This window comes from Rissa tridactyla, chromosome 5, assembly GCF_028500815.1.
Source record: "Rissa tridactyla isolate bRisTri1 chromosome 5, bRisTri1.patW.cur.20221130, whole genome shotgun sequence".
NCBI lineage: Eukaryota > Metazoa > Chordata > Aves > Charadriiformes > Laridae > Rissa > Rissa tridactyla.
The window spans coordinates 9,020,275-9,044,583 of record NC_071470.1 but is presented as its reverse complement, the minus strand read 5'-3'; the positions used below and the strand labels follow the sequence as shown (position 1 = coordinate 9,044,583).

General features: G+C 39.0%; 1 protein-coding gene across 1 annotated transcript in view; it reads left to right on the top strand.

Annotated features, from left to right (window-relative positions):
* The window catches only part of MICU3 (mitochondrial calcium uptake family member 3), a 55,967-nt gene continuing 31,658 nt past the window's right edge, over positions 1–24,309 (top strand). The window contains exons 1-6 of the mRNA XM_054203046.1: positions 1–191; positions 13,526–13,679; positions 17,049–17,080; positions 17,906–17,984; positions 22,629–22,676; positions 23,064–23,146. Coding sequence (XP_054059021.1) covers positions 13,631–13,679; positions 17,049–17,080; positions 17,906–17,984; positions 22,629–22,676; positions 23,064–23,146 — 291 coding nt within the window. The 5' untranslated portion in view covers positions 1–191; positions 13,526–13,630. The remainder of the gene's footprint in view (positions 192–13,525; positions 13,680–17,048; positions 17,081–17,905; positions 17,985–22,628; positions 22,677–23,063; positions 23,147–24,309) is intronic.

The following is a 24,309-nucleotide window of genomic DNA, read 5'->3' as shown; positions in this document are numbered from 1 at the left end:
GGCCGGCGGGGCTGAGGCGGTGGTGGTGGCGGCGGGAGCTGGGCTGGGCGGCGGGGGGTGCCCTGGCCGGCTACCTGGGGTACCGGCTGTCGGAGCGGCGGCGGGAGCCCCCCCGGGAGTCGGCAGCCGCCGAGGCGGGCGGGGCCCGGGTGCTGCTCCCCATCCCGGTGGCGGCCGCGGCCAAGGAGACGGTAGGTGTGTGCGCTCCCGCCTCAGGGCCCGGCGGCCTCTCGCCTGTGAGGAGACGGCGGGCATGGCGGGAGGGACGGCGCTGCCCCCCCTTTTGGCTGCCGAGGCGGCGGCCGAGCCGGTCCCCCGGGCAGAGGTGGCCCCGGGCCGGGAGGCGAGGGACGGGCAGGGACCCCGGGAGGGCAGGGCAGGGGGTTGTTGGCCGCCATCGAGAGGAGAGCCGCGGGGTCGCTATCACCGCGCCTCCAAACATAAACTGTGCGCGTCTGGAGCTGGTCTAATCGCTTCTTTCCTTCATAGAAAATACCATTTTTTTTTGCAAATGGAGCCGCTGTTGATAGTGCAAAAGCTGTGTTTGTCGTCTTTAAATTTAGGATAGTTGTCTCTTTAATATAACGTTTTCTGTGGAGTGGAGGGTTTGTGCAGCGCTTCGTAAGAAGGGGTAGGGTAGGTAACGCCTCAGCCGCAGTAATTCAGGGAAAACGTTGGTCGACTAGCAAAAACGTGTGGTATTTTACATGGGTAACAAGAAACAGGTGACATGAACCTGGAAAACGAAGCTCCCTATGATGGGGAGAAACTCCACACCATGCTGCGTGTAACATATGGTAATGACAGGATTTTTTTCATTAAAAAATTAGGTATTTTTAAAAATGTCAAGAGCCGCAATTAGGCGGTTTGTCAGTAGAGTGTCGCGAGGACTGGAAATCAGTGGTGCAAACGTCCTGCTTTCTGTACGTCAGGTTTATCTTTTGATACATTTGGGAAGAGCGTCTGCGTTTTTGCAGTGGAGGCTTAAATGTGAATGTTGTTGGCCCTTTTGCCCTTAGTTGTTAGCAGAAAGGCAGATTCCGTTGGCAGCATCCTTTACGAAGGGAAGTTGAGCCAGGTGGTTTTGATTATTCATGTACTCGTATGTCTTGAGTGTGTTGCTGTGGCACAGAGGACCAGAGACAGACTCTTTCAGCCTAAATATTTGACAGAACTTTACATAGTTTTACTTATCCGGTCTTAATTCTCAGTCTTCTTTCGAGGGAAGTATGGCTGCTGCACCCTTGGAAAGTCAATAAATTTAGTGTGATGTATAACTCTGAGTTGTCACACACATAGCTATAAAAGCGTTGAGGTTATAAAGTCGGAATTAAGGTTATATTTGAATAAATGTTAAATAAAAAAATTATAAAATGTGTCTTCTATGTATACACAGACTATTTTTTCAAAGACAAACACCAGGGGAAAAGAGGGAAAGAAAAAAATTAACGTGCTTGTTTTTATGCTCCCTTGTGGAAATAGGCCCTAATTAATTCGGTTTTCCATTTGTATGGCAGAAAATTTGAAAGATTAACTTGAAATATGTCAGTTTGTGTGGCCAGACTAAACGCGCAGACTGACATCTCAGAACACTAGCTTTGTATTGCAATTATTTTTTTATTTTGAACGAGTGGTCTCATTGATTTCAAATTGTAGATCTAAATGTTCAGCATTCCTGAGAAAAATATCCTTTCAGTTGAAGCCCCTCAAAAATGAGGATCAAATAGCTGTGGAATTTTTGGTCTGAGGTCGTAGGTTCCCATGCTTTTTTAGTACTGACTGTTGTGCTGCAGAAGGGCTTGTGTGACAACGGGGAGAGACTGTAGTTTGATCCCGGATCTAGCTGGTGAACCACCAAGAGTAGTTCGGCCATGAGCTCCATCTGCGATGTATGCTCCGTTTATGATTGCCCTCTAGACCTGTGATGAGCACCGATTCTTTCATTACAGGTTTCTAAAACATCTCCAGAGGTGTCTTCTGGGGGGAAGGGGGGGACGCAGGGAGAAGGATGCAAATACCGGGTTCAAAGTGCATTGAATGGTATTCATGGTATTTGCAACAGTATTGTATTTATCCTTTATTAGGAGGCTGAATTCATATTGCCCGAATGACAATAACTTTTTTAATTTCTCATTTTAAGTGCTGAGCTTAACAAACTTAATAGTGTTTAACAGTTTAAAAAGCATAGTAATGTTTGAAGTAGAAAATTCTGTCATGAAAAGTCACGTAAGTGTCAGTGTTACCAGGATCAAGGTTGGAGCTCTTGGATCTGCTGCACAATGTGTTTGGAGCAATGGCTGGAGAACGATAACCTCCAGCTTCTGTATAGATGAGTTTGATGAAAATGTGATGCACATTTTGCTATGAGATTTTTATGATTCCGTCATGTACTCACCAACAAAGAATGAAGCTCAAGTGTCTTGGGATTCTCTCCAGCTGCTTTTGGAAGGTCAAGGAGGAGTCAAAGACATTTCTGCTTTATTCATGACATACAAAGTCTGACACTGTTTTCTGGGGCTTTTTGGGTTTGCCCTTCCTCCACTTTCCTATTTCCATAGCCCCCCATTTCATTTCCAACTCAGTCTGCTTTTCATTCCACCAAGGCAAATCATCCTCATCCAACTTTTTTTTGTTTTTTTCTCCTTCCATCCAATCCAGACTTTTCTACTTCATCCTAGTATTTCCATTTGCATGATTTTTCCTTAATCTTCCCTCCGGCAGGATGCTACTTACTGGATTATTGGAAGCAAGAAGCAAGTGGTTGGTGTCTCTGCTCTCAATGTCTTGCTGTAGAGATGTACCGCAGCTGGCAGAAGCAGTTACGCTGAATGTTTCTTACATCACCCCTGGGGCTCTGGCCTGGAATGACCATATAGCAGGTTGAAATTTTGGGGGACTTAGCTAACAAAATGAGTATTTTTGGGTGAAGATTTGCATAGGCTCATAATTTATTTCCTTCTTAACAGAGCAACCAGTAAAAAAAACCTAGTCAGTCCTGACACTAAAGTGACCAGCTCTTGCAAAACCTGAAATCCTTTCCTTTAAAACGTGGAATTGCTGGAGGTTCTTAAAATTTTAAAAATGTTCTAATGCAGGCAAAACAAAATCTATCTCCTCCCATAGTTCTTGATTCCATTCAAAAAAATCTATTGTGAAACATTAATTGATGATGGATAATTTCATTTTTAATGTTTAACGCCCAGTAAGTTTATAACTGAAAACAGTACCACAATGTAAAATATTCGCATATCCAAAGTCTTCATGAGTGTTCAAGGTGGTGATGGCTGTCTCATCCATATTGGTGGGGTTTGACCCTGGCCAGCAGCCACCACACAGCCCCACACAGCCACTCACCCACCTCCCACCCTGCAGTAGTGAGAAAACCTGTGAGTTGAGATAAAGACAGTTCAATAAGTAAAGGAAATGCTGTGTGAGCAAGCAAAGCAAAAAGAGGAATTTGTTCCCTGCTTCCCATGGGCAGGCAGGTGTTCAGCCATCTCCAGGAAAGCCGGGCTCCATCATGCATAATCATAGAATTGCTGAGGTTGGAAGGGGCCTTTAAGATCATCAAGTCCAACCTTTAACCTACCCTGACAAAAGCCACTTCTAAACCATGTCCCTAAGTGCCCCATCTACCCTTTTTTTAAACACCTCCAGGGATGGTGAATCCACCACCTCCCTGGGCAGCCTATTCCAATGTTTAATAACCCTTTCAGTGAAAAAATGTTTCCTAATATCCAATCTAAACCTCCCCTGACGTTAACTTGAACCCGTTTCCTCTCGTCCTATCACTTGTCACCAGGGAGAAGAGGTCAGCCCCCATCTCTCTACAACCTCCTTTCAGGTAGTTGTAGAGGGTGATAAGGTCTCCCCTCAGCCTCCTCTTCTCCAGGCTAAACAACCCCAGCTCCCTCAGTCGTTCTTCATAAGGTTTGTCCTCCAGACCCCTCACCAGCTTTGTAGCCCTTCTCTGGACACGCTCCAACACCTCAATGTCCCTCTTGTAGTGAGGGGCCCAAAACTGAACACAGTACTCGAGGTGGGGCCTCACCAGTGCCGAGTACAGGGGGATGATCACTTCCCTAGTCCGGCTCACCACACTATTCCTGATACAGGCTAGGATGCTGTTGGCCTTCTTGGCCGCCTGGACACACTGCTGGCTCGTATTCAGCCGGCTGTCCACCAACACCCCCAGGTCCTTTTCTGCCGGGCTGCTTTCGAGCCACTCTGCCCCAATCCTGTAGCGCTGCATGGGGTTGCTGTGACCCAAGTGCAGGACCCGGCACTTGGCCTTGTTGAACCTCATACCATTGGTCTCAGCCCATCGGTCCAGCCTGTCCAGATCCCTCTGCAGAGCCAAGCTACCCTCAAGCAGATCAACACGCCCGCCCAGCTTAGTGTCATCTGCGAACTTACTGAGGGTGCATTCGATCCCTTCATCCAGATCATTGATAAAGATATTAAAGAGAATCGGCCCCAGCACCGAGCCCTGGGGGACACCACTTGTGACCGGACACCAACTGGATTTAACTCCATTTACCACCACTCTCTGGGCACGGCCATCCAGCCAGTTTTTTACCCAGCGCAGAGTACACCTGTCCAGGCCATGAGCAGCCAGTTTCTGCAGGAGAATGCTGTGGGAAACAGTGTCAAAAGCTTTGCAAAAATCCAAGTAGATAACATCCACAGCTTTTCCCTCATCCACTAAGTGGGTCACCTTATCATAGAAGGATATTAGGTTTGATAGGCATGACCTGCCCTTCACGAACCCATGCTGACTGGGCCTGATCACCCTGTTCTCCTGCATGTGCCGTGTAATGGCACCGAGGAGGATCTGTTCCATGACCTTCCCAGGCACCGAGGTCAGACTGACTGGCCTGTAGTTCCCCGTGGTGACTCTGGGAGACAAACCCTTAAGTCCAAATGTCCCCCCTTTCCTCCTTCTTCCCCAAAGCTTTTATCACTGATCTTGATGTCACATGGCATGGAATATCCCTGTGGTGAGTTGGGGTCAGCTGTCCCAGCTAAGTCCCCTCTCAGCTTCTTGTGCCCCCCCAGCTCACTCGCTGGTGGGGTGGTGAGAGGAGCAGAAAAGGCCTTGACCCCGTGTAAGCGCTGCTCGGCAGGAGCTAAACCATCCCGGTGTTATCAACGCTGTTTTGGTCACAAATCCAAAATCTAGCACCATACCCGCTACAGTGAAGAAAGTTAACTATCCCAGCCAAAACCAGTACACGTATCTAGTCTTGAATTCCCACATCTTCCTTTTTTCTCAGGATGAATTTTTGTAAAAGTAATAAGCAGACTGGCCTTGTTTCATCTAGGCAGCTGCAGCAGACAGCAGAATATGTTTCTGATCCTCCTAAATATGAAATAAAGGGGGGGTTAACCTAGTTTATATCTTGTCTTACAAAGAACAACTTTCTTCTTGCAGGTCGCCTGCTTCCAGACGATGTTCGTATGGCCTTTGAAAGTGTCCTGAGAGTTGTGCTGGGCCCAGTTAGTGTCTCTACAGGTCACTTCAGATTCTGTCACTGAATCCAAATAATGCTTGGCAGTAGTGGTGGAATACTTAAGTTGTTATCATATCTACCTTGATAATTAGTTGCTTTGTCCTCTACTGGCATCTAGTATTTACTGATGCTCTAGTGTTTATGGAACCAATAAATTTTAAAAGGGCTTTTAGATTCCAGGACCAACACTGATGATTACACAGATGTCGATGGGACACTTTCCCATTCTTGGCCAGTTGAGAAATGTGGTACATCATTTGAGAATAACTTGAAAAAAACTATGTTTGAGTCTCCTAGAGAAACAGAGTGTCAGAATGGTTTGCAGATGTTTCTCCCTGTTCTGTGAAACTCTTACAGTACGAAACCTGATGAGCAACAGATTTGTGAATTCATGTACAGCTGAATAAGGAGCTGCTGTTTGTTACAAGTCAAGTAAGCGATGGTATGTGTCGCCAAGGTGGGGGCAGTGGTGTGGCAAACTTTTTGGACAGATCTCTTGTGGTCACTACAAAAAAATACTTGCTTGACTAAGCATATTATTGGAGGTGTTCTGGTAGAGAGGAATGTGTGCTACAGGAGCAGCAGGAACCTAAGCTCCCTACAGGATTCCCTTTTTCCCAGGTGCTTTCTGAGAATAATTCCAGTCCTGAGGCCCAGGGGTTTACGTGTGATTACCTAGAGCAAAATCTTGGACACTATAATAAAGCAACAGTTTTAATTCCAGGGCTGCTGCCATATAAACATTTCAGAACCAAAGTAAAATTTGTCACTCAGGGCTGCTGATTTTGTGTCTGAAGGTGTTGGTGAAGACTAGGAGAGCTCTACTACCGGACGGCTCCTTTAAAGTCTACGAGATGCTTATGCAGAGCAGGAAGCTCTTTGGAAGAAATATTATTTTGGTACAGATTCTCTGTACTGACAACTGAGAACACTACTGAGCGAAGAAGAGCCCTTTACCTTGTTGTATTTACCGTGTTGGAACACCTGTGTGTCATGTTTTTTTCAGATAAATATAACAGTTTTAGAAAAACATAATCCAGTGTCAGAATTACCAAGAGGAATTAATATTTGTCTTCTAGTTCCTTGCTTCCATGTTCCTCACTGCAAAAATTCCAGTGTCATTTGTAAAGATTATTAAAGCATCTTGGAAATAGCGATGATGCCTTTTTGCGCTCCAAGGAGATCTCTTCTAGAACCATGTTGTCATTGTGTAAAGGTAGTGAATCCCAGGTCTCTATTTTTACGAAATTTTCTCTGAGAATTCGCTTCCTTCAGAGGTGATTTACGAATGAAAAGGGGGGCAGGGAGAGACAGACACAGAATATGTACTGTCACATTTCTTGAAGGCACGCTTATTTCCAGGAGAAGAAAGCTGCATATTTTAGATGTTTCCAGAGGTTTTTTTCCTAGTACCTCAGCAGTACTGTCAAACTCTCCCTTTGTGAAAATACTCAAAAGGTCAAGTTTATTTGTAGCAGCACATTTCTAAGTGGATTACATCATGTATTTCCATCTCTGTGAAACGAAGAGCAAGACTTTAACTCCAAAAAGTAAGGCAGACTCCCCTAGGGAGGAGACTCTCCTGCCTGCTCAAAGAGGATGCCATTCCAAGGGGTACATAAAGGATCATTTTTACAAGAACTGCTTTTAGCTAACCTTTTTTCATAAGCATTGTGCATTTCATGTCATAGGTCGATTGCCAAATGCAGGGAGATGATTTTGCTCTTTGGCTGTTGACATCTGAAGCTTCTCGCTGTCATCATCCTGAGATGGATCCTGTTTCCTAGGCAGCTGTAGTGAGAGCCATGCTGAAGGGAGAGGAAGATTTACCTCTCAGCATTAATTCTGTGTTCCTCGAGGTGTTAAAAAAGGATGATGAATGATTGAGACAGATCCAGCTACAAGTATGTTTTAGTCTTGCACGCAGTGAAGCGTGTGGACGTGTATAGCAGGACATACTGACTGAAGCTTCTTGAAGAACTGTTCCAAGTTAAGTAACTTCCATGTGAAACTAATGTGAAAAGGACTGTTGGAGAATATTTTAGCGTAATACTTATTTTGGAGGATTTCTGGAATAGCTGTGCTTACAGATAAACATTGTTACCCCAAGGATTTCCTGTAACAGAATTGTATTTGAACAGGGCCCTTTTTACAGCATTTTAAACGCATTCCAGCTTCCTATGCTTGTAAATATTTTAATATAATAATGTCCTTATCTCAGTGAAGCGAGATCAGCTAACAGAATTGTTGGCTGTACTACATCTAAGTAGTCTGCGAGAAACATAACTTCAGTAAGCATCAAAACAGTTTTGTCTACTTTGGGATTTTCCCACACTAGGAACTTGACGTTTAACCTTTTGGCCACCCAGCATGAAAACAAAATTGTGCTACTTTTATCTACATGGGAGCATATTAAATAAGCCTGAAGTCAAATATAAACGAAGGAAGTAAGGAACAGCATTGCTTTGAAAACCTTTTTATTTTAATAATTTGCACAGATTCTCATTGATGGAAGACAGATTACTTTGCAAGCAAAAATTCAAAGAAACTTGCTCACTTGAAATAAATTAGTTAAAGATTAAACTACTGTAACAGAACATATTTTTGACTGCAAGCAAAAGGTACTTTTAGTAGTAAATGTTGGCTTCTTTAGCTAAAATAGTCTCACCTTTATCTCAGTTGGAAAAAGCAAGAGAACACTGATTTGACTTGGAACACAGCAAAGTTGTGGGTTTTTTACGTGATGCTGTTGAAGCTTTTTGCTTCGTATGTGCACACACAGCAAATATATTTTTACCTATTTGTTTTGTAACATATTTTGCAGTATTTGTAGATATCCTCAGAATCTGGGAATTGAAGTATTGTTCAGGGTTTTGGTAATGGATTATTGTGGATTACTTCTGCAGAACTTTATGAGCTTGTAGGCATCGGTTTCTCTAATTTTCAAGTGAAAAATCCTGTATCTGGCATTTAAGCATCTCTCTATGGGAAAATTAGATCTTTTGCCACAGAATAAAACTTCTGAATTACTGACTTAATGTAATATGAAACTGACACTTGGCAAAGAACATTTCTTTGGTGTTTTTTAATAGAAAGGGTAATGATGTCATGTTTTATCTTCTGCACTTTACTTCCGCTGAACCTGAGCCATATCATTGCCATTTATTGATATTTTGAGATAGTTTGGCGTCATAACTACTGCAAAATGTTAGTTAATGTAATGTCACTCTGTGAGCTCATGTCCTGTGTGAGGCCATCTTACGGCAATGTAGAGTTATTGCATGGATTTCACAATGGAAGGCCATAGAGGTTAATTCGTGTTATACCAAATTCAGACAGAATATATCTCTTAGGATAAGAAAACCAGTAAGACAAACATGGGGCCAGAAAGGGAGAATTGCCCATGCTTCAAGGAAGTTCGAGTCATACGTGGAAACCTTTGATGAGAGCAGCAGACTTTCAGGGCATTTTGACTTGTCTCCGCCGATAGACACAGTACATGAAAGATGAACCCAAAATGGGAATAAGTTTTGGACGCTAATTTTGCTTGGTAGAAAGCCTAGATCATCCTCACTCAAGTTTTTGCTGTGAATAGAGGAAGAAAATTCAGGGGGGTGTCCTGGTTTGGGGTAAAACAGAACCAATTTCTTTTTTGGTAATTTTACTTTACAGTTAATTTTCTTCTAACTAACTGCACTCTCTAAAAAATATGCTGTTATTTTCAGAGGAAAACCTTCTTTGCTTTGAGGGTGCCGGAGCACTGGAAGAGGCTGCCCAGAGAGGTGGTGGAGTCTCCTTCTCTGGAGACATTCAAAACCTGCCTGGATGCGTTCCTGCCCACCCTGCTCTGGGTGACCCTGCTCTGGCAGGGGGTTGGACTGGATGATCTCCAGAGGTCCCTTCCAACCACAGCCATTCTGTGAAATTGTGGCTACCAGCTAGATTCTTGGTTTCATCTGTGGGGCTTTTTTTTCCCCGAAAAAATGTTCTCTGTACATGTGCAGGTAAACCAGAGCTAACCTGCTATGCCTAAAATTAAGATCATACTGCTGTTGGGAGATTCGTGACGTTCTGCTTGAAGGAAATGGCCATGTCCGGTTTTTAAAAGGCAGAGAACCATAACATGATACAAGCTCATAGTAATTAGTAGGCAGGACTGCCAAAAGGATTAGTAAACAGAAGCATTAAAAAAAAAAAATCTCCCCTCTTTTGTTTGTCAAAGAGATGTACTTTCATGAGAGTTTTTGAAGATTGTTGATAATTACAGAGAGATTTAGTCTGGATAAGCTCTTGAAACTTCAAATAGAAATTGGAATCCTATTGAATCCCGTTCACTCCTTCAGCAGCAGTACCTTCCCTCAGGTATTCAGCATCTAATTTCTGTGTCTTGTTCATTTGTCCATTGGATTTGACACTAATGCTGCTACAATAAGATTGCCTAACCTGGGCATAAATATGAAATAAATCAATTGAGAGCAATTGGTGTCACTAAGATGCTCATACTTGCCTCACTGGATTATAGTCTGCTAATGGTGGGCAAAATGGGAGACGTTTTATGTGTTGAGACATAAATAAATGCCTGAAGGGGTGCAAATTGAGGTTTAGAATACTTTGGAATGGTGTGGTGTTTAATTAGCATATTGATTAGTTCTTAATAATTAAAGCTTTTATGCAGGAGACTTAAAGTTGCTGTATGTTACATAGGTTGATGAGCAGTAATAGAAGGAGGAAAGCTCTGAACAGGAAATTTGGACAAAAAATAGTATCATTCCCAAAGACGGTTTTATTTGTCAGTTTGCTAAGGTGTATGCCTGGAGTCTTCTGCAGCCAAACCTTGCTTTTAGTTGGATATTTAGTGTATGGACCAGTGCTGTAACACACGTTAAGCCCTGTATACATTTGTTAGAATTCATGTTGGATCAATAATAGAAACAACTTGTTTTGATTCTTTCAGATAAACCCCAAAAGTTCAAAATAAAGTGGTACTTTTATTCCTTATAATAGTTATGCTTAAGTCTGCAGTTTTCCCATCACTTTAACTTGAAGTAGGTGGAGCTTTGCTGCTGGAACAGGTGATATTTTCTTTTCCATAAGCTGCGTGTTCCCATGGCCTGTGTTTTGAAACAAGTAACTGTTCTCCTGGGGTAGATCCAGGCATTTATCTGGCTAAAAAATAACACCACCAAAACAAAAAGTTCTCAGTCAGACCAGTTCCCTCATCCAGTTTTACGCTGGGAAAAATGAACATAAAGTGCCAGAACAAGGGCATGCAGGGTATGGAGCCTTGAGGGAGGTGCGGCTCTTTTTTGGTGGCAGGCTGTATTCCTGTCATGTTACAATGACTTTGAGCCAGAGGGTGATATATTGCCGTGGTTGGAGGAAACTGTAGATTGCCTAAAATGAGGCAGAAATTAAGGTTTTGCAGACCTAAGTACTGGCATGAGTTAAGTTTAAGCATGTCTTGAAAATTCCATGTTTGCAGTGTGTTATTTTGTACTTATAGTAGCATAGAGTACTTAAGATAATGTTGAAATATGTGTCTGAGAATTTAGCAAATGCTTTTCTGAGTGTCTCAAGCGAAATATTAAGCAGTAGTACCTGAGATAGCGGGAATTTCTTGAGAGAGCAAAGAATCTCAACATGCTCTCCAAGTACTAACAATGGTCAAAACTGAGATGATATTTCATGAGTGATACATTATCTCGAGATTCTCCTGATTATGTATGATCAATTATGACTGATTACAATAGATTACACATACTGCATGTGTAATATGGCCTTGAAGCAGTCTCTTTTCTGAAAATTGACTTTGCAGAAATACTGCTTTATTACCTGCATGTATTCAAAAGCATGTTTTTAATAGTGGTAAAATAATATATGTATCAAAAATCAGATAGATTATTAAACTTCAAATATAGGGGTAATCAGTTATGTCTCTACAAGTGCTACTAAAACAGCTGAGTCGTGTAAATCCCACATGAAGGCATAGCTTGAATGCTACTGGGCTGCTGAAGGATCAGTAGGACCATAATATTTAAACAGAAATATTTTGGCTTGCATGTGGGTATGTCAGAAGAGAATTCATCTTTTTTCTGTCATTCTAGGTGAGTTTATAGGTCTTGCTGTTAGATTTTATCTTTTTCTCCCCATATTTAATTTGGTAATCATTTGAAAATCATAAAAGACCACAGAGACCAGGTTTAAAGCTGCTTCTCAGGCAGAAGTGCAAAATATTTGTATGTAGAGCAGTCTATTGAAAATTAAATGATTGTGTAAGCATTTCCATTACTCTTACTTTCTATGACAGTTTTTTTTAATTGAAATGAAACATGTCATATACAATAGAAGCAGTAATTTCAGAAAGACTAGAGACAGCAGAAAGAGAACTGTGCGGTCAACAGTCGTTTTTGCTTCTAGAAGGCTGGTTAAAATGTCCTAGATAAAGTATCGAAGTACTAAAACTTACATACATAAAATCAAGAAATTGACTCTTCTCTTACCTTGTGATTGCAGATGTGATTTTGTTTTGTTTTGTTTTCCAAATAGGAAGTGTTTGACCTTTTCTAGACACATTTATTTTTGATGTGTCTATTTTACAAACATAACTTAATCTTTTAGTTACAACCGAGGCCATAAAATCTTGTTTCACTGCAGTAGTCTTACTAATGTTTTATTTTTTTAAGGACATTGTTTGGAAAACAGAAGGCAAGTGAGCCCAGAGTTTTGACTGCCCAATATAAATGTGCCTTTGCTTCTAAATGCTGAAATCTGAAACCTATTCTTAGAAAGGTTTTGGAAAACCAATTTCCATTTGTAGTTGAGGACTGTTACCTCTTAGCAGACAGCAACTGCCAACATCTCCCAACTTCTCCTTGTGTTTAGATGCCTCTCTGAAAAACAAAATGTATTAGGCTGTGGTTTTTTTATTAGTTGTTAAAAGAAAACATAGGCATTAGTTAAACCATGTGCTACTTGTTGCCTTTCCTTAGTTTGACACCTGAAGAATTTTAGGGATAATGTATGACATGACAAGAATAGTGAGGACAGTGGCAGCTTAGGATATTTCATTGATAAGATGTTGCATTCCTCTTTAATATACTGGGAGAAGTTAGCTGTATCATTGCTCTTCCTTTTTTGAAACAGGTTGGGTTTGGTTTTGTCATCTCTGAAAAAACGTTCCAGGTACTTAGATTTTTTTAAAGATACTGATTCCACAGAGGAGCTTGCCTTATTATGGGCTAAAACAAATTTTCAGATAGCAGTAGCATATTTTCAGTTAAAAGATTTGACAGTGCTACACAAAGATGGAATAATTTAGAACACTTAGAGTTCTCGTACTACTAAGTTTACGTGTAAGTCAGCTAGATGGTAAATATACCGGAAACTCCTGACATCTGTAAACTCTCATCAGATGTGAACTTAATGCCATATAGTGTTTCTATAACTCTGGAGGAATAATTGTCCTCTTTTCTTCTTCTGTTCCCCCAAGTATGGTAGCTTTAATTGCATTGGATACTTAAAATAACAGATTTACACTGGAGTATATTATGGGGTTTTTTTGCCTATTATTGTCAACAGTTGTGCTCTGCGCTAAGAAGCAATATAAAAAAGAAGTGTTATTCCATTCTCTTCTGGAAATGTCAGACAACTGAAATGATTTTTTTCAGAGTTGTTTAAAGTCTGACTGCTGGAGTTACATGGACTTCCGTGAGTTAAAGTTGCCCCTTTTTCTATGATTCAAGAGGCTAAGTTCTCTTGGGTTTTCCTTCCTTTTTTTTTTTTTTTTCTTTTTTTTTTTTTTCCCCTAAGCTTGGGTAGCGTCAACACTTTCGGTGCATAAAGATTTATTGCTAAAATTGTAGAAGGCTGAAAAGGATAGAAAAACATTTGGATGCATTTGACTTTACAAATTATTACTTTTACATTTACGGTTTCTTTATGGTGAACGGCAGTGGCAATTGTAAACCAAAACCTTTCTGATACATTAAAATTGTTTCCTTCTGTCTTTGAAGGTTACAGAAAACAGATCAGACCTTGAAGATTTACACCTTTATGCAACTCCTCGGGAGCAACGGTTTCGTAGGTTTGCCAGTTTAGAATTTGAAGGACAGCTATATATGACTCCATATGACTTCATTCAGGCTGTCACAAGTGATGAACCCAAACGTAAGCAGGAGTTTTATATTGATAAGATTGCTAGGGAAAATGCCAGTGGTGTGTGTTATTTTCCCATTTGCTGTTTCTGATTGTGGTCAAAAGGTACTGCATCTTCCAGAATTTTATTTTTAATGGTATCCAATAGCATATAATCGGCATCCTGATTGTTGTTAGACTGTAAACATCTGTATACTAGATATTAGTTAAATGTTCTTGTTGTAGAGGTCACAAGCAGCTCAACAGGCATGAAAGACAAGAAATTCATTTGTTCCATTTGCATTGACACAGTTACAGTTATGGTTTCTTCTGAGCAGGCCAGTATTGCTGTAGAACTCTTATCTCCTCCTCTGTATAGTTTCTGTGTAAATAGGCAGGCACGATACGAGTTCTCTGAATAATTTAGTATAACATTGTTTTGCAGTTCTTGCCATCTTAAAGTGTCATCTGCTATCGCGTTGGGGTTTTTTTTTCCCCTACAGAGATTTTATAACCATATCACAGCTTTCTAAACAACATGCTTTGAGTAAGATTTTCAGACCCCCAGGGGATCCACTTTCTACACTTAGAAGTTGTCAGAGTTAGCACTACGTGTTAATTAAATTATTGAAAAATAAACTATCAACTTTAGTTCACTTATTGTAAAATTTTTGCTTTAAGTATCAAAGAGTGACTAAATAGTAAGGTGATCCATTTCTGATCTAGTTTGATTTCCTAGCCCTGAGGCTTGCAGTGCATTGGTAGCAGCACACAACTTCTGGGGAAAGTGAATATCTTTGCTCAGGTGTGACATGTATAATAACTCACCTTAGGTCTTTCTTCCTAAACTCTACACCACAAAGCTAGTATAGAGAACAGCCAAAAGCAGCTAAAACAGTCAGAGGAGAGCTTAAAGCTCTGTGCAGATGTTAGATTTTCCCCGCTTTGTTCTCTTAACAGTAATGAAATGAGGAAAGAATTAATCCATGGCACATCAGCGATCAAAACTTCTATAACTTTTGAATAAAGATATAATCTCATTGTAACAGGGAAGACAGAAGATAAAGCTTAGACGGTGAAAGCTTGCAATACTTTGAAACTCTTACCAGAAAGCAAATCTTCATTCTCTTTTTTTTAGCTCTGCAGTTAAAAGAGAGGAAGCAGATTCCTTATCACAGAAGTTAATACAAATACACATCAGCGCTTTATATTTTATATCTACTTCCTCTGCGCAGATCCCCAAGTCTTCCTTTTTTTGTTATTGTGGAATTGGGTTTCACCATGTATGGTCATGAAGCATTTGTGCCATATACTGGACATTAGTTGAATATTTTAACTCCATTTTATGACAGTTTGAATGGTTTGACCACACTTTATGTAGGGTTTGCTATTAAGATTTTTCCATGCTAATGAAATTTATGCTTCCTTCTCTCTCACAGCAAGTGTTCAGATTTTAAAAACCAAACCAAAACGCTCACAAGGACGTTCTGTTCATCTCGTGCCAAAGGAGAGGAGATCTGGAGTTGAGCAGTCAGGCACCCTTACGAGTTCAGTGTAGGAAACCTTGTTTGTAGCAAAATCCTTCCTGTGTGTCCAGTTCATCTCTGAGACCAAAAGCAAAATGAACCTGGATGTCCTTTAGTTCTGTAGATGAATATCAGAGATTACATGACTGAGGTTAGCGTAAGAGGCTGTAACTAAGCAGAAGTAGATGACATCATTATGGTGGAAGTCATATTTGTGACATTTGGACAGAAGGCTGACAAGTAGGAAGTAATAGATGAAGCAGATGAGCTGCAGGTATTACCACTTCCAGTTTCTCATCTCTGACTGGGTTCATTTTAACCTTTCTACTGCAGCTTTGTCAAAATACCGCTTTGTTGGTTTGGGCAAGTCCTAATTTTCTGTCTTGCTCTATTGAAAATAGCAAGTTTAAGGAAAGTATTTTTCTGAATAAACTAATACATTCTAAACATCTTATTTGGTATTTTTGGATCATTTTGTGAGTTGCAAGTTGTAAATAATTGGGTCCATTCAGGCTGACATACTAGAGCACCTAAATTTATCACGGAATCACGGAATCTTCAGAGTTGGAAGGGACCTCTAGAGATCATCTAGTCCAACTCCCCTGCTAGAGCAGGATTACCTAAAGCACATAAATTTTGCAGAAAAAAAAAAAAAAGAACAGGCACCTGTGGTTTTTTTTATGGATGAAGACTAGAAAGGTCTTGAGTTTGGTCAAAAAGCAAAACTGGCCTTTGAAGAGAAAGAATAGTAGCTCTTTACATCTGCTTTATAGAAAAGCTAATAATGCTAGACCTGAATGAGATTTGTGATGGAGTGAATGCATCTATTGTGATTGATTTACTTTGGAAATCTTGTAAACCCTACAAAAGTCAAGAGGGTGTTCACTTCCTTTTTTGATTAAACACTAACTAATATGGTAAGAGTATATTTTGTTTTATAAAATCTAACTTTTGACTCCAGGTAGTTGTTATAAAAAATAAAAGCTATAATTAACTTGCTGCTGCTGCCTTTACAATTCAGGCTTTCATTTGGGAAAATATTATCTTTTTAACAGTCATGCTTGATACATTTTTATCATCTGAACGTATGTTTATATATTTAGAAAGCCAATTAAGAGAAGAGAAAGTATATTTTCTTCCCTTTAGCTCTAACTATAGTAATTTTAGCCTAATACTGAGCTGTAAGAAGTATGTAAATCTTCATTTGCTTGTCTAGAAAGAAAATCTATATATAATATGAGACTGGGAAATAAAGTTAGATATATTTATTACCCAAGTGTTTTTATGGTAGGCATAAACGTATATAAATTTATATGGCAAATGAGGTTGGTTTGGGGGGATTTTATTTAGTATTTTGAGACAAGATGTTAATTGACATTAAAAAATTAAGCTGAAAATTATATGAAAATCTGTTGGCTCATGTTATGATGTTGTTTGATATAACCCCACCATTGTCAGAGTGGGATTTGCAGACAGTCTTGTGCTAACCTTTACCAAGATATAAAACTAAAATTTCAATGAGTTTCTAACCATGAAGTAATGAAAGACCATAGCAAATAGCTCCTGTATCGTGATAATTATTTAATGGAGCATGAGTTCATCATGAGGAAGGGATTTCTAACACCAGCGGAGTTGGGTTAAAAGCTGTACATCTGAATTGGTCCTTTAAAGTTAGGATTTTAGGTATGTATTAAGCTAATTATCTTTTAGTAACGTAAAGAGAATTTTTTGGAACCAGGTTGAAGATTAGCTTCATGAAGTAGAGAAAATACCTATTCTTTGGCTAGAAAACACAGTATAGATGCAGTCTAATTTTTATGATACCATATTGGCATAACTGAATTCTGTGCATTCATAACTTTGTCTTTTATTGCAGGCACTAAAAAGTGGCGATCCCTTTCGAAGCAGGTGGGCAATCATTCCTGAGCTGCCTTATAACCATAGATTTTTATACAGTTACTGTCTTTCATGATGGAAACTTAGAGTCACAGGAGAAATAAGAAAGTTTTAAAATCTTCATTTAAAAAAAAAAAAAAAGAGACCTTAATTTCTTTGGTTTTGCCACTTCAGCTGAATCCAGAGTCTCAAAGATGCTTGAGCAGCTGTGCCTGTACGTTGGATTTACTGACTTTCTCAAGCCTCTGTCAGTTCCTTTCTCAGCCTGTATCTGACTGAGTTTCGTTAGTGTCTAAGTGTAACAGGTGTATCCAAAGCTGCCTGAAATACTTATGCCACTCTACCTTTTGTGATGTTTAAGTGCCTCATACTTTTATTCTTTTTTACATTTGTACAACTGCAAAAAGACTCTGTATCCCTGTATTTTAAGTAAGGCACATTCATATTCATGGGTGAAGTTTGCCTTAGTTCAGGTTGAGTGTTTTAAAAGAACAGTTGCCTGGAGCTTGTGTGAAAATCTTACTGAAATCAAGGGGGACTTATCCTTGGCTTCAGTGAATATGAGCAGTGGTGGGTAATTTCAGCAACAAACACATTACATGTCTCTCTCCAACTCTGCAAACACTTAGTATACATGCAGATATTGGAATAATCATGTGTGCAAAATTTATGTACGTGCTTGAGTATTTCCGAAGTCATTGTGGTAAACTGAACTGGTAGATTTGCATGCAGTTCCTTGTCTTTTATATTGATTTCTAGCAATTACTCGTAATCTGTTAACTACTTCATTAAATATTTAAATATATACTTTTATCTTTTTAAAATCTTATTTTTTAGGAACTGAATCAGATCCTTATAGAGACACCACCAGTTTGGAAAGGATCATCCAAGCTTTTCCGTAATCTTAATGAGAAAGGTGAGGGATAAGAATATATTCTCCTGAACCAGATTATCACTTATATTAATTTATGTGGCTAAAGTGATACCGTACTTTAATCTGAGTCATATGTTCAAAAAGATAAAAAGTGTTTGTTGCTTTCTACATCTTATAGCAGTTTTCTTTAGTCTCTACAGGGTTTTTTAATCATGCCATGTTACAGCTAGCCTCTTTAAGTGAATTAGTATCTTGGAGTTTGTTAAACTGATGTTTGAATGTTTCAGTTTCAGTTTGTTGTAATGAAGAATGATCTGTAGACCACAGATACATTATTCTAATAAAGGCACAACATCCCTTTACTTTTTTTAATAGGTTAAATTATGTGATTATTTTTAAAGACAGTAATGGTATCTTATATCATGGAATAAGCATTTTCTTCACAACACAAAGAGGCAGTTTCAGAAATGCTATATAACCCTTTAAATTCTGTAGATGAGGGCTTTGGTAGCTTTTAAAACTCACACTATTGGTAAAGGAAGAGCCAACAGCCACTCCGGTCTCCTCTACTTTTTTTTTTTTTTTTCCTTTCTTAACTAAGCTCTATCCCTTCAAAACCAAAAAACACAGAAAAAAACCCTACGATGGTTTGTATACCATCGTATAAATGTATATTTAAAAGCTATTTATGATGAATAACACCATATTCCTCTGCTTATATTCAGAATGGCAAAGGTCTGGTGGAGTATTTTAAGTACTTTGTAAAGAAGCCACAAGTACTTGCTATAAAATAAAGACACTTCATGAATGTTTAAAATAAGCATGCCAGCAACAAAATTCCAATCAAATAGGTTCGTGTAATTGATGAGTCCAATTCAAATGCAGCTCAGATTTATTAAAGGAGTAAATATGCGCCTACTGTCAGAGGAGGGTTCCAGACTTGAATCTCTAGTGCATGGAGGCGCTGGCACAGTTCTGCAGCCTGAACTCCAGAGAAGCAAAAGCTGGTACATCTTTGCCCTATATTTCCTTGTATTTCCTTGCTCTAGGCTGCTTCCTATATAGTCAGAACAGCTGACTTTTGAAATATTAATTACATAAAACTTCAGCTTCAGAATCTGTTAAATCAGTACATTATCAGTTTAAAAAACCCATATCTGGATGTTGCTTATTAAGTCTGTAATAAAATGTTTGTAATGTTGTGCAGTCCTGATTCAACAGTATCTTACTCTCAGTTTTCTGCCAGTGAAATTCTACAGAAGTTGATGGCATTAATGGGACTCAAAATTGGCATCATAAGCTGGTAAAATTAGTAATAAACTTTATCACCTACATAGCTTTTCAGCATGCTTTACAAAAAAGTACATTCCGTTATCCTATTTTATAGGTAATATAAGAAAAGATGATGGGTGTTACAACTGATAAGGTCATTCAGTAAGCCAGTGAAAGGAATGGGAATAGAATTCAGGTCTCCTTAGTTGTGATTTAGTGTTTATTTAGTACATGACATGAAAAGTCCAAGATTAATTTGCTCATTTTCTTTTTTCCATGCACATTTTAACATGAAGCAAGTAGCAAAAGCCTGTGTCCCTTTATTTTGCCATAGATTCATATAAATCAGATGAGCCACGTAGATTTATGCCAGTTGCCCTTCAGTTTTATTTTTGTGTTTTACTCGAGTGACGTCCCTCTCTTCTTTCTGATCTTAGTGTGAGCTTTTCTTTCTGTTCAGTCATCATTTAGAGCCTCTCTCCCATAACACTCAGAGCAATCAACCAGAACTGTCTGTCTACAGCTACAAGATACCAGTACAAACAAAAGGAGAGAACACTTTGGAGGGCGTTTATATTGCTCTCTTCATACCTGTGATGGGCTACTTGACAATTGCACTTTCTTCCTCTGTTTTACAACAAAGAAGGTGTCATCAAACAAACAAAAATACATATTTACATTTATTGACTGGCTCTTAAAGGACGTTTTACATCACTGAATGAGAACCTTTGAGGTATCTGATTTCTTGATAGCTGCTTGTCCAAACAGATTCGAGCAGGCCTTTGAAAACTGTTTTCTGCAAGCTGCTGTATGAAACCAAGAAGAAAAAGCATAGAGCATGCGTACTTAAATGCCTGCGTTAAATCTTTGCTATCAGTGTGCAGCTGTATGTAAATTGAGGAAAAGAATAGGTGGTATTAAAAATACTTAGTAGCCTTCCTAACTAGGTCTACTAGCAGGAGTAAAATCTTGGTTCTGAAGACTTAAATTTGCTGTTGGATCAAAGGGTGTGAAATACCTTTTTTTCCATGAATGGAATGGAAGTTGGGAGGGCAGCGTCTCAGCTGGTAAATGTTGAGGGTTTTAGTGATTCTTTCATAGAATAGAATCATAAAATAGTTTGGGTTGGAAGGGACCTTTAAAGGTCATCTAGTCCAGTCCCCCCTGCAATGAGCAGGGACATCTTCAACTAGATCAGGTTGCTCAGAGCCCCGTCCACCCTGACCTTGAAGGTTTCCAGGGACGGGGCATCTACCACCTCTCTGGGCAACCTGTGGGCATTTCACCTCCCTCATTGTAAAAAATTCCTTCCTGATATCTAGTCTAAATCTTCCCTCTTTAGTTTAAAGCCATTACCCCTTGTCCTATTGTAACAGCCCCTGCTAAAAAGTTCATCCCCATCTTTCTGATAAGCCCCCTTTAATTATTGGAAAGGGCTCTAAGGTCTCCCCGGAGCCTTCTCTTCTTCAGGCTGAACAACCCCAACTCTCTCAGCCTGTCCTCATAGCAGAGGTGCTCCAGCCCTCGAACCATCTTCATGGCTTCCTCTGGACCTGCTCCAACAGGTCCATGTCTTTCCTGTGCTGAGGGCTCCAGAGCTGGATGCAGTACTCCAGGTGGGGTGTCACCAGAGCGGAGTAGAGGAATTCTTTCTAGTATGTGATTTGGTTCCAAAGACTTAGTTAACTGTCTGTCTTTTGTATTGCCTTCGTATTCCAGTCTGTGTGATATCTGTGGAGATCTCTGTGGTTGGTTATTTTTTCTTTTATGTTTGAGGATAGGAGACCTGATTCTCTTTCAGGTGGTCTTCTTTCAGGACAGTTGGTTTTTAGGGAGCAGTATTGTATGATCGAAGCTTTGTGGTGACATTTGGACAGATCCAAGACAAACATAGCGGAGATTTTCGTATCTCAGCTGTTCAAGAGGACAGAAAGTCCCTTATTTCTGGACAGAATTAATTTAGAACTTTTTGTGCTGTAAATATTAGTAGAAAATGCCAAAGTTTCTTACTTTGGCAGTGTTGGAAGTGCTGATGTTAAATGTGTTCAGTAATTGTAAAATCCACATGAATGATACGATGTTTTGAGTTTTACTTGTACAGGTTTTTCAGTGAAAAAAAATCAGATGACTATTTACATAGTTTGTCACATATTCAGTTAAGTCAGATTTTAAAAGATATTTAAACATCCAAAGATGTGTCTGTTTTTAGAAAAACTTTTGCACCTGACTTGGCCTGAAATCAAGGAGACAGCAGGCAACTTGTGAAAATCCCAGCTGATAGACATCTTTACTCTCAGGCGTCTGAATACTTTTTTTTCACTCTTTTGAAATAGTCTAGTATTGTGGACTGACTTAAAGCTCTTGGTTTTGGAGGACAGACAAAATCAGTTGGTTAGAAATCAAGAACCAGTTTTGCTAGTTCAGCCTCAAGGATCGTTAGAGCTAAGGGCTTTTGGGAGACCTGCAAGTCATCGTTTTCAGTTCTTACTGAACTGTGAGATGCTTCTGTTTGTTGGTAGTATGGGCATTCTGCAAGGTCATCTCTTTACCGTAGAGCTAGAAAAGCAGAAGTACAGCTTGTGGTATCAGACGTAATATTTGAATATTGACTTCAGCTCTAACTTAAATTTTGCATTAATCACTTCTGAAGAGAAAAGGAAGTGCCATTCCACACTGCCTTTTGACATCTAAAAAAAAGAGGAAAAGCTTAGAATGTAGTCCTTACAGATCTTCTTAGTGTGGAAGAGAGAGTACAAATGTCTCTATCAGGCTTTAAAAACATTCAGCAAAATTTACACATTCATTTAGTAAGGGTTTTAATATAAATTTCAGGTGATGGTTATGAAAATGTGCATTCAAGACAACTCAAAACTCCAATTCTATGCTATCATAAGTAACATGAGGCCAAGTTTTCAATTAATATTGGATATTCTTTTGCACTTTCAAAGCATGTAATAAAGTCAAAAACTGTATTCAAGTGGTACGTATCAAGAGGGAGCACTATTAATGTTCTTAGAGTAAATGCTCTCATACTGTTAGAGAGTGTTGTCATGAATTATTGGTGGCGTTTTCAGAAAGAAAACCGAATTAATCGTTTATATTAACTTTTAAGAATCTAGCCATCTTCTGTTTAATGAGCCATTCTCCACTGACTGTAGTTGTTTATTTGCCATGTTTACTCTATTACTCCCCTAAAATACTCAAAACCAAACCCAAACAAAAAACCCCACCCCATAGATCAGTATTTTAGACAAATAGGTCGTTGACGAGGTTGCATAGTCACATGCACACAAGTAAGAATACGTACACGTACAGAAATTCTCCTTATACGTAGATTTAATATTTTCAAGTTTAGGATGTGAAGTCAAGGTGAAACTAATATGGCGTAATGCATTGTTTGTTTTTTGTCTTCAGGTGTGATATCTTACACAGAGTATTTATTCCTCTTATGTATTTTAACAAGTAAGTATTTTTGGAGAAAAAAACCCAAAAACTTCCTTACAAATTTCTACGAATTTGTAACATAACAAGATGTCTAGTTATGAACTAACAGTCTTAACTATACAACCAGATGTTACTGTGAGATACTTTTCTTGGACACTTCATGTTCTGTTTCTACTGTCTATTTTCCGTAAGCTATGAATGCGTGAGCATGCCTTCTGTTTTCATAACATGGATAATATGGTTTTACAGATGTTATGATTTGCATTTACTGTGTACACAAATGCACTAATTTAAATTAGTTGAGGATATGGATTTTATAAACAGACACAAAATAATTTCTTAGAGTTTTATATTTGCTTTCTTTCCAAGCAAGTAACTAATTGAATGGTTGGGTTTTTTTGGCAGAGCCACATGCAGGTTTTAGAATCGCTTTCAACATGTTTGATACTGACGGCAATGAGATGGTGGACAAAAAGGAATTCTTAGTGGTATGTATATTTTCAGTCTTTGAATATTTTGATGTAATCTTGAAATTAATTTTTTTGTCGGGATTGAGGGTCATGATGATGTCACTAATCATGAGAACATGAGCTATTGTTCACTGAATGTAGTTGTTTATTTGCCTTATTTAATGTAAATATTAAATGTAATGTAAATTGTAAATAGTAGCTTCTTATTACAGTGCACGGTTGTATTGTATGTAATGATTTTTGAAGCTTAATTCCAGTTTTTATTCTGAATCTTTTTAATTGCTACTACATTCACAGATAATTAGGCTATTAAAGTAATATTGCTGTAGCAATGGTCAGCAGAATTATTTAATTGCCATGACGATGGCAGATATTCGTAAAAAAAAAAAAAAGATACTTGCAGAAGTCATCAGTTCTTATCTTTGTACGTTTTTTTGTGTAGTTGAGTTTATAAATAAATACAGTAAATACACAGGAGAAAAAGCGCAGTGCCTTACTGAAGAAGATGGAACAAAATATAAAGAATGAAACAGACACAGGGAATGGATTTTAGTGTCAGACCATGATTTATTTAAAACTAAGACCCCCTAATTTCCTGTGTGCTGTTTCTTAATTTGTTTCCAAGTCAAGTTCTAAGGCTCAATTCAGATAAGCTGTGCTAACCTAAAGAAAACGGAAATGTGAAAGAAACTGTCCTCAACACATTGAATTTCCCTCAATTCTCCTTTTCAAGAAAGTGAGAGCCGAGATCTGGGGTCTTGTTTTCTGGTGGCATAGCTTAAGCAGAACAGGTCTAATTTATTTTGGAGGCTGTCACCAGTTGCAAATTGTGGTATGCTGCTCATTTATTGTATTCTAATATTAAATGTACACATCTTTATATTTGCTAATTCCTAATAGATGTCTCCTCCAGCTGGGGGAAAAAGCCAGCAAACATTGGATTAATTGTCCAAAGGAAAAATAGAGGAAGAAGAAAAAGGGAAAAAAAAAAAGTCTTTTGTGATTCAGTACAGCAGAATGTGGTGGAATAGACTGACAACTATGGATATCGCATCTTTCTTTTATAGTCCTCTTCACATCCTGCTTTTTATTTGCTCTCTGTTGTGGTCTCTGATAAAAATTTCTCCTTCTTATTCTTTTTCTGTTATCAAACTTGGTGGATAGAAGAAAGAAAGGAGAAT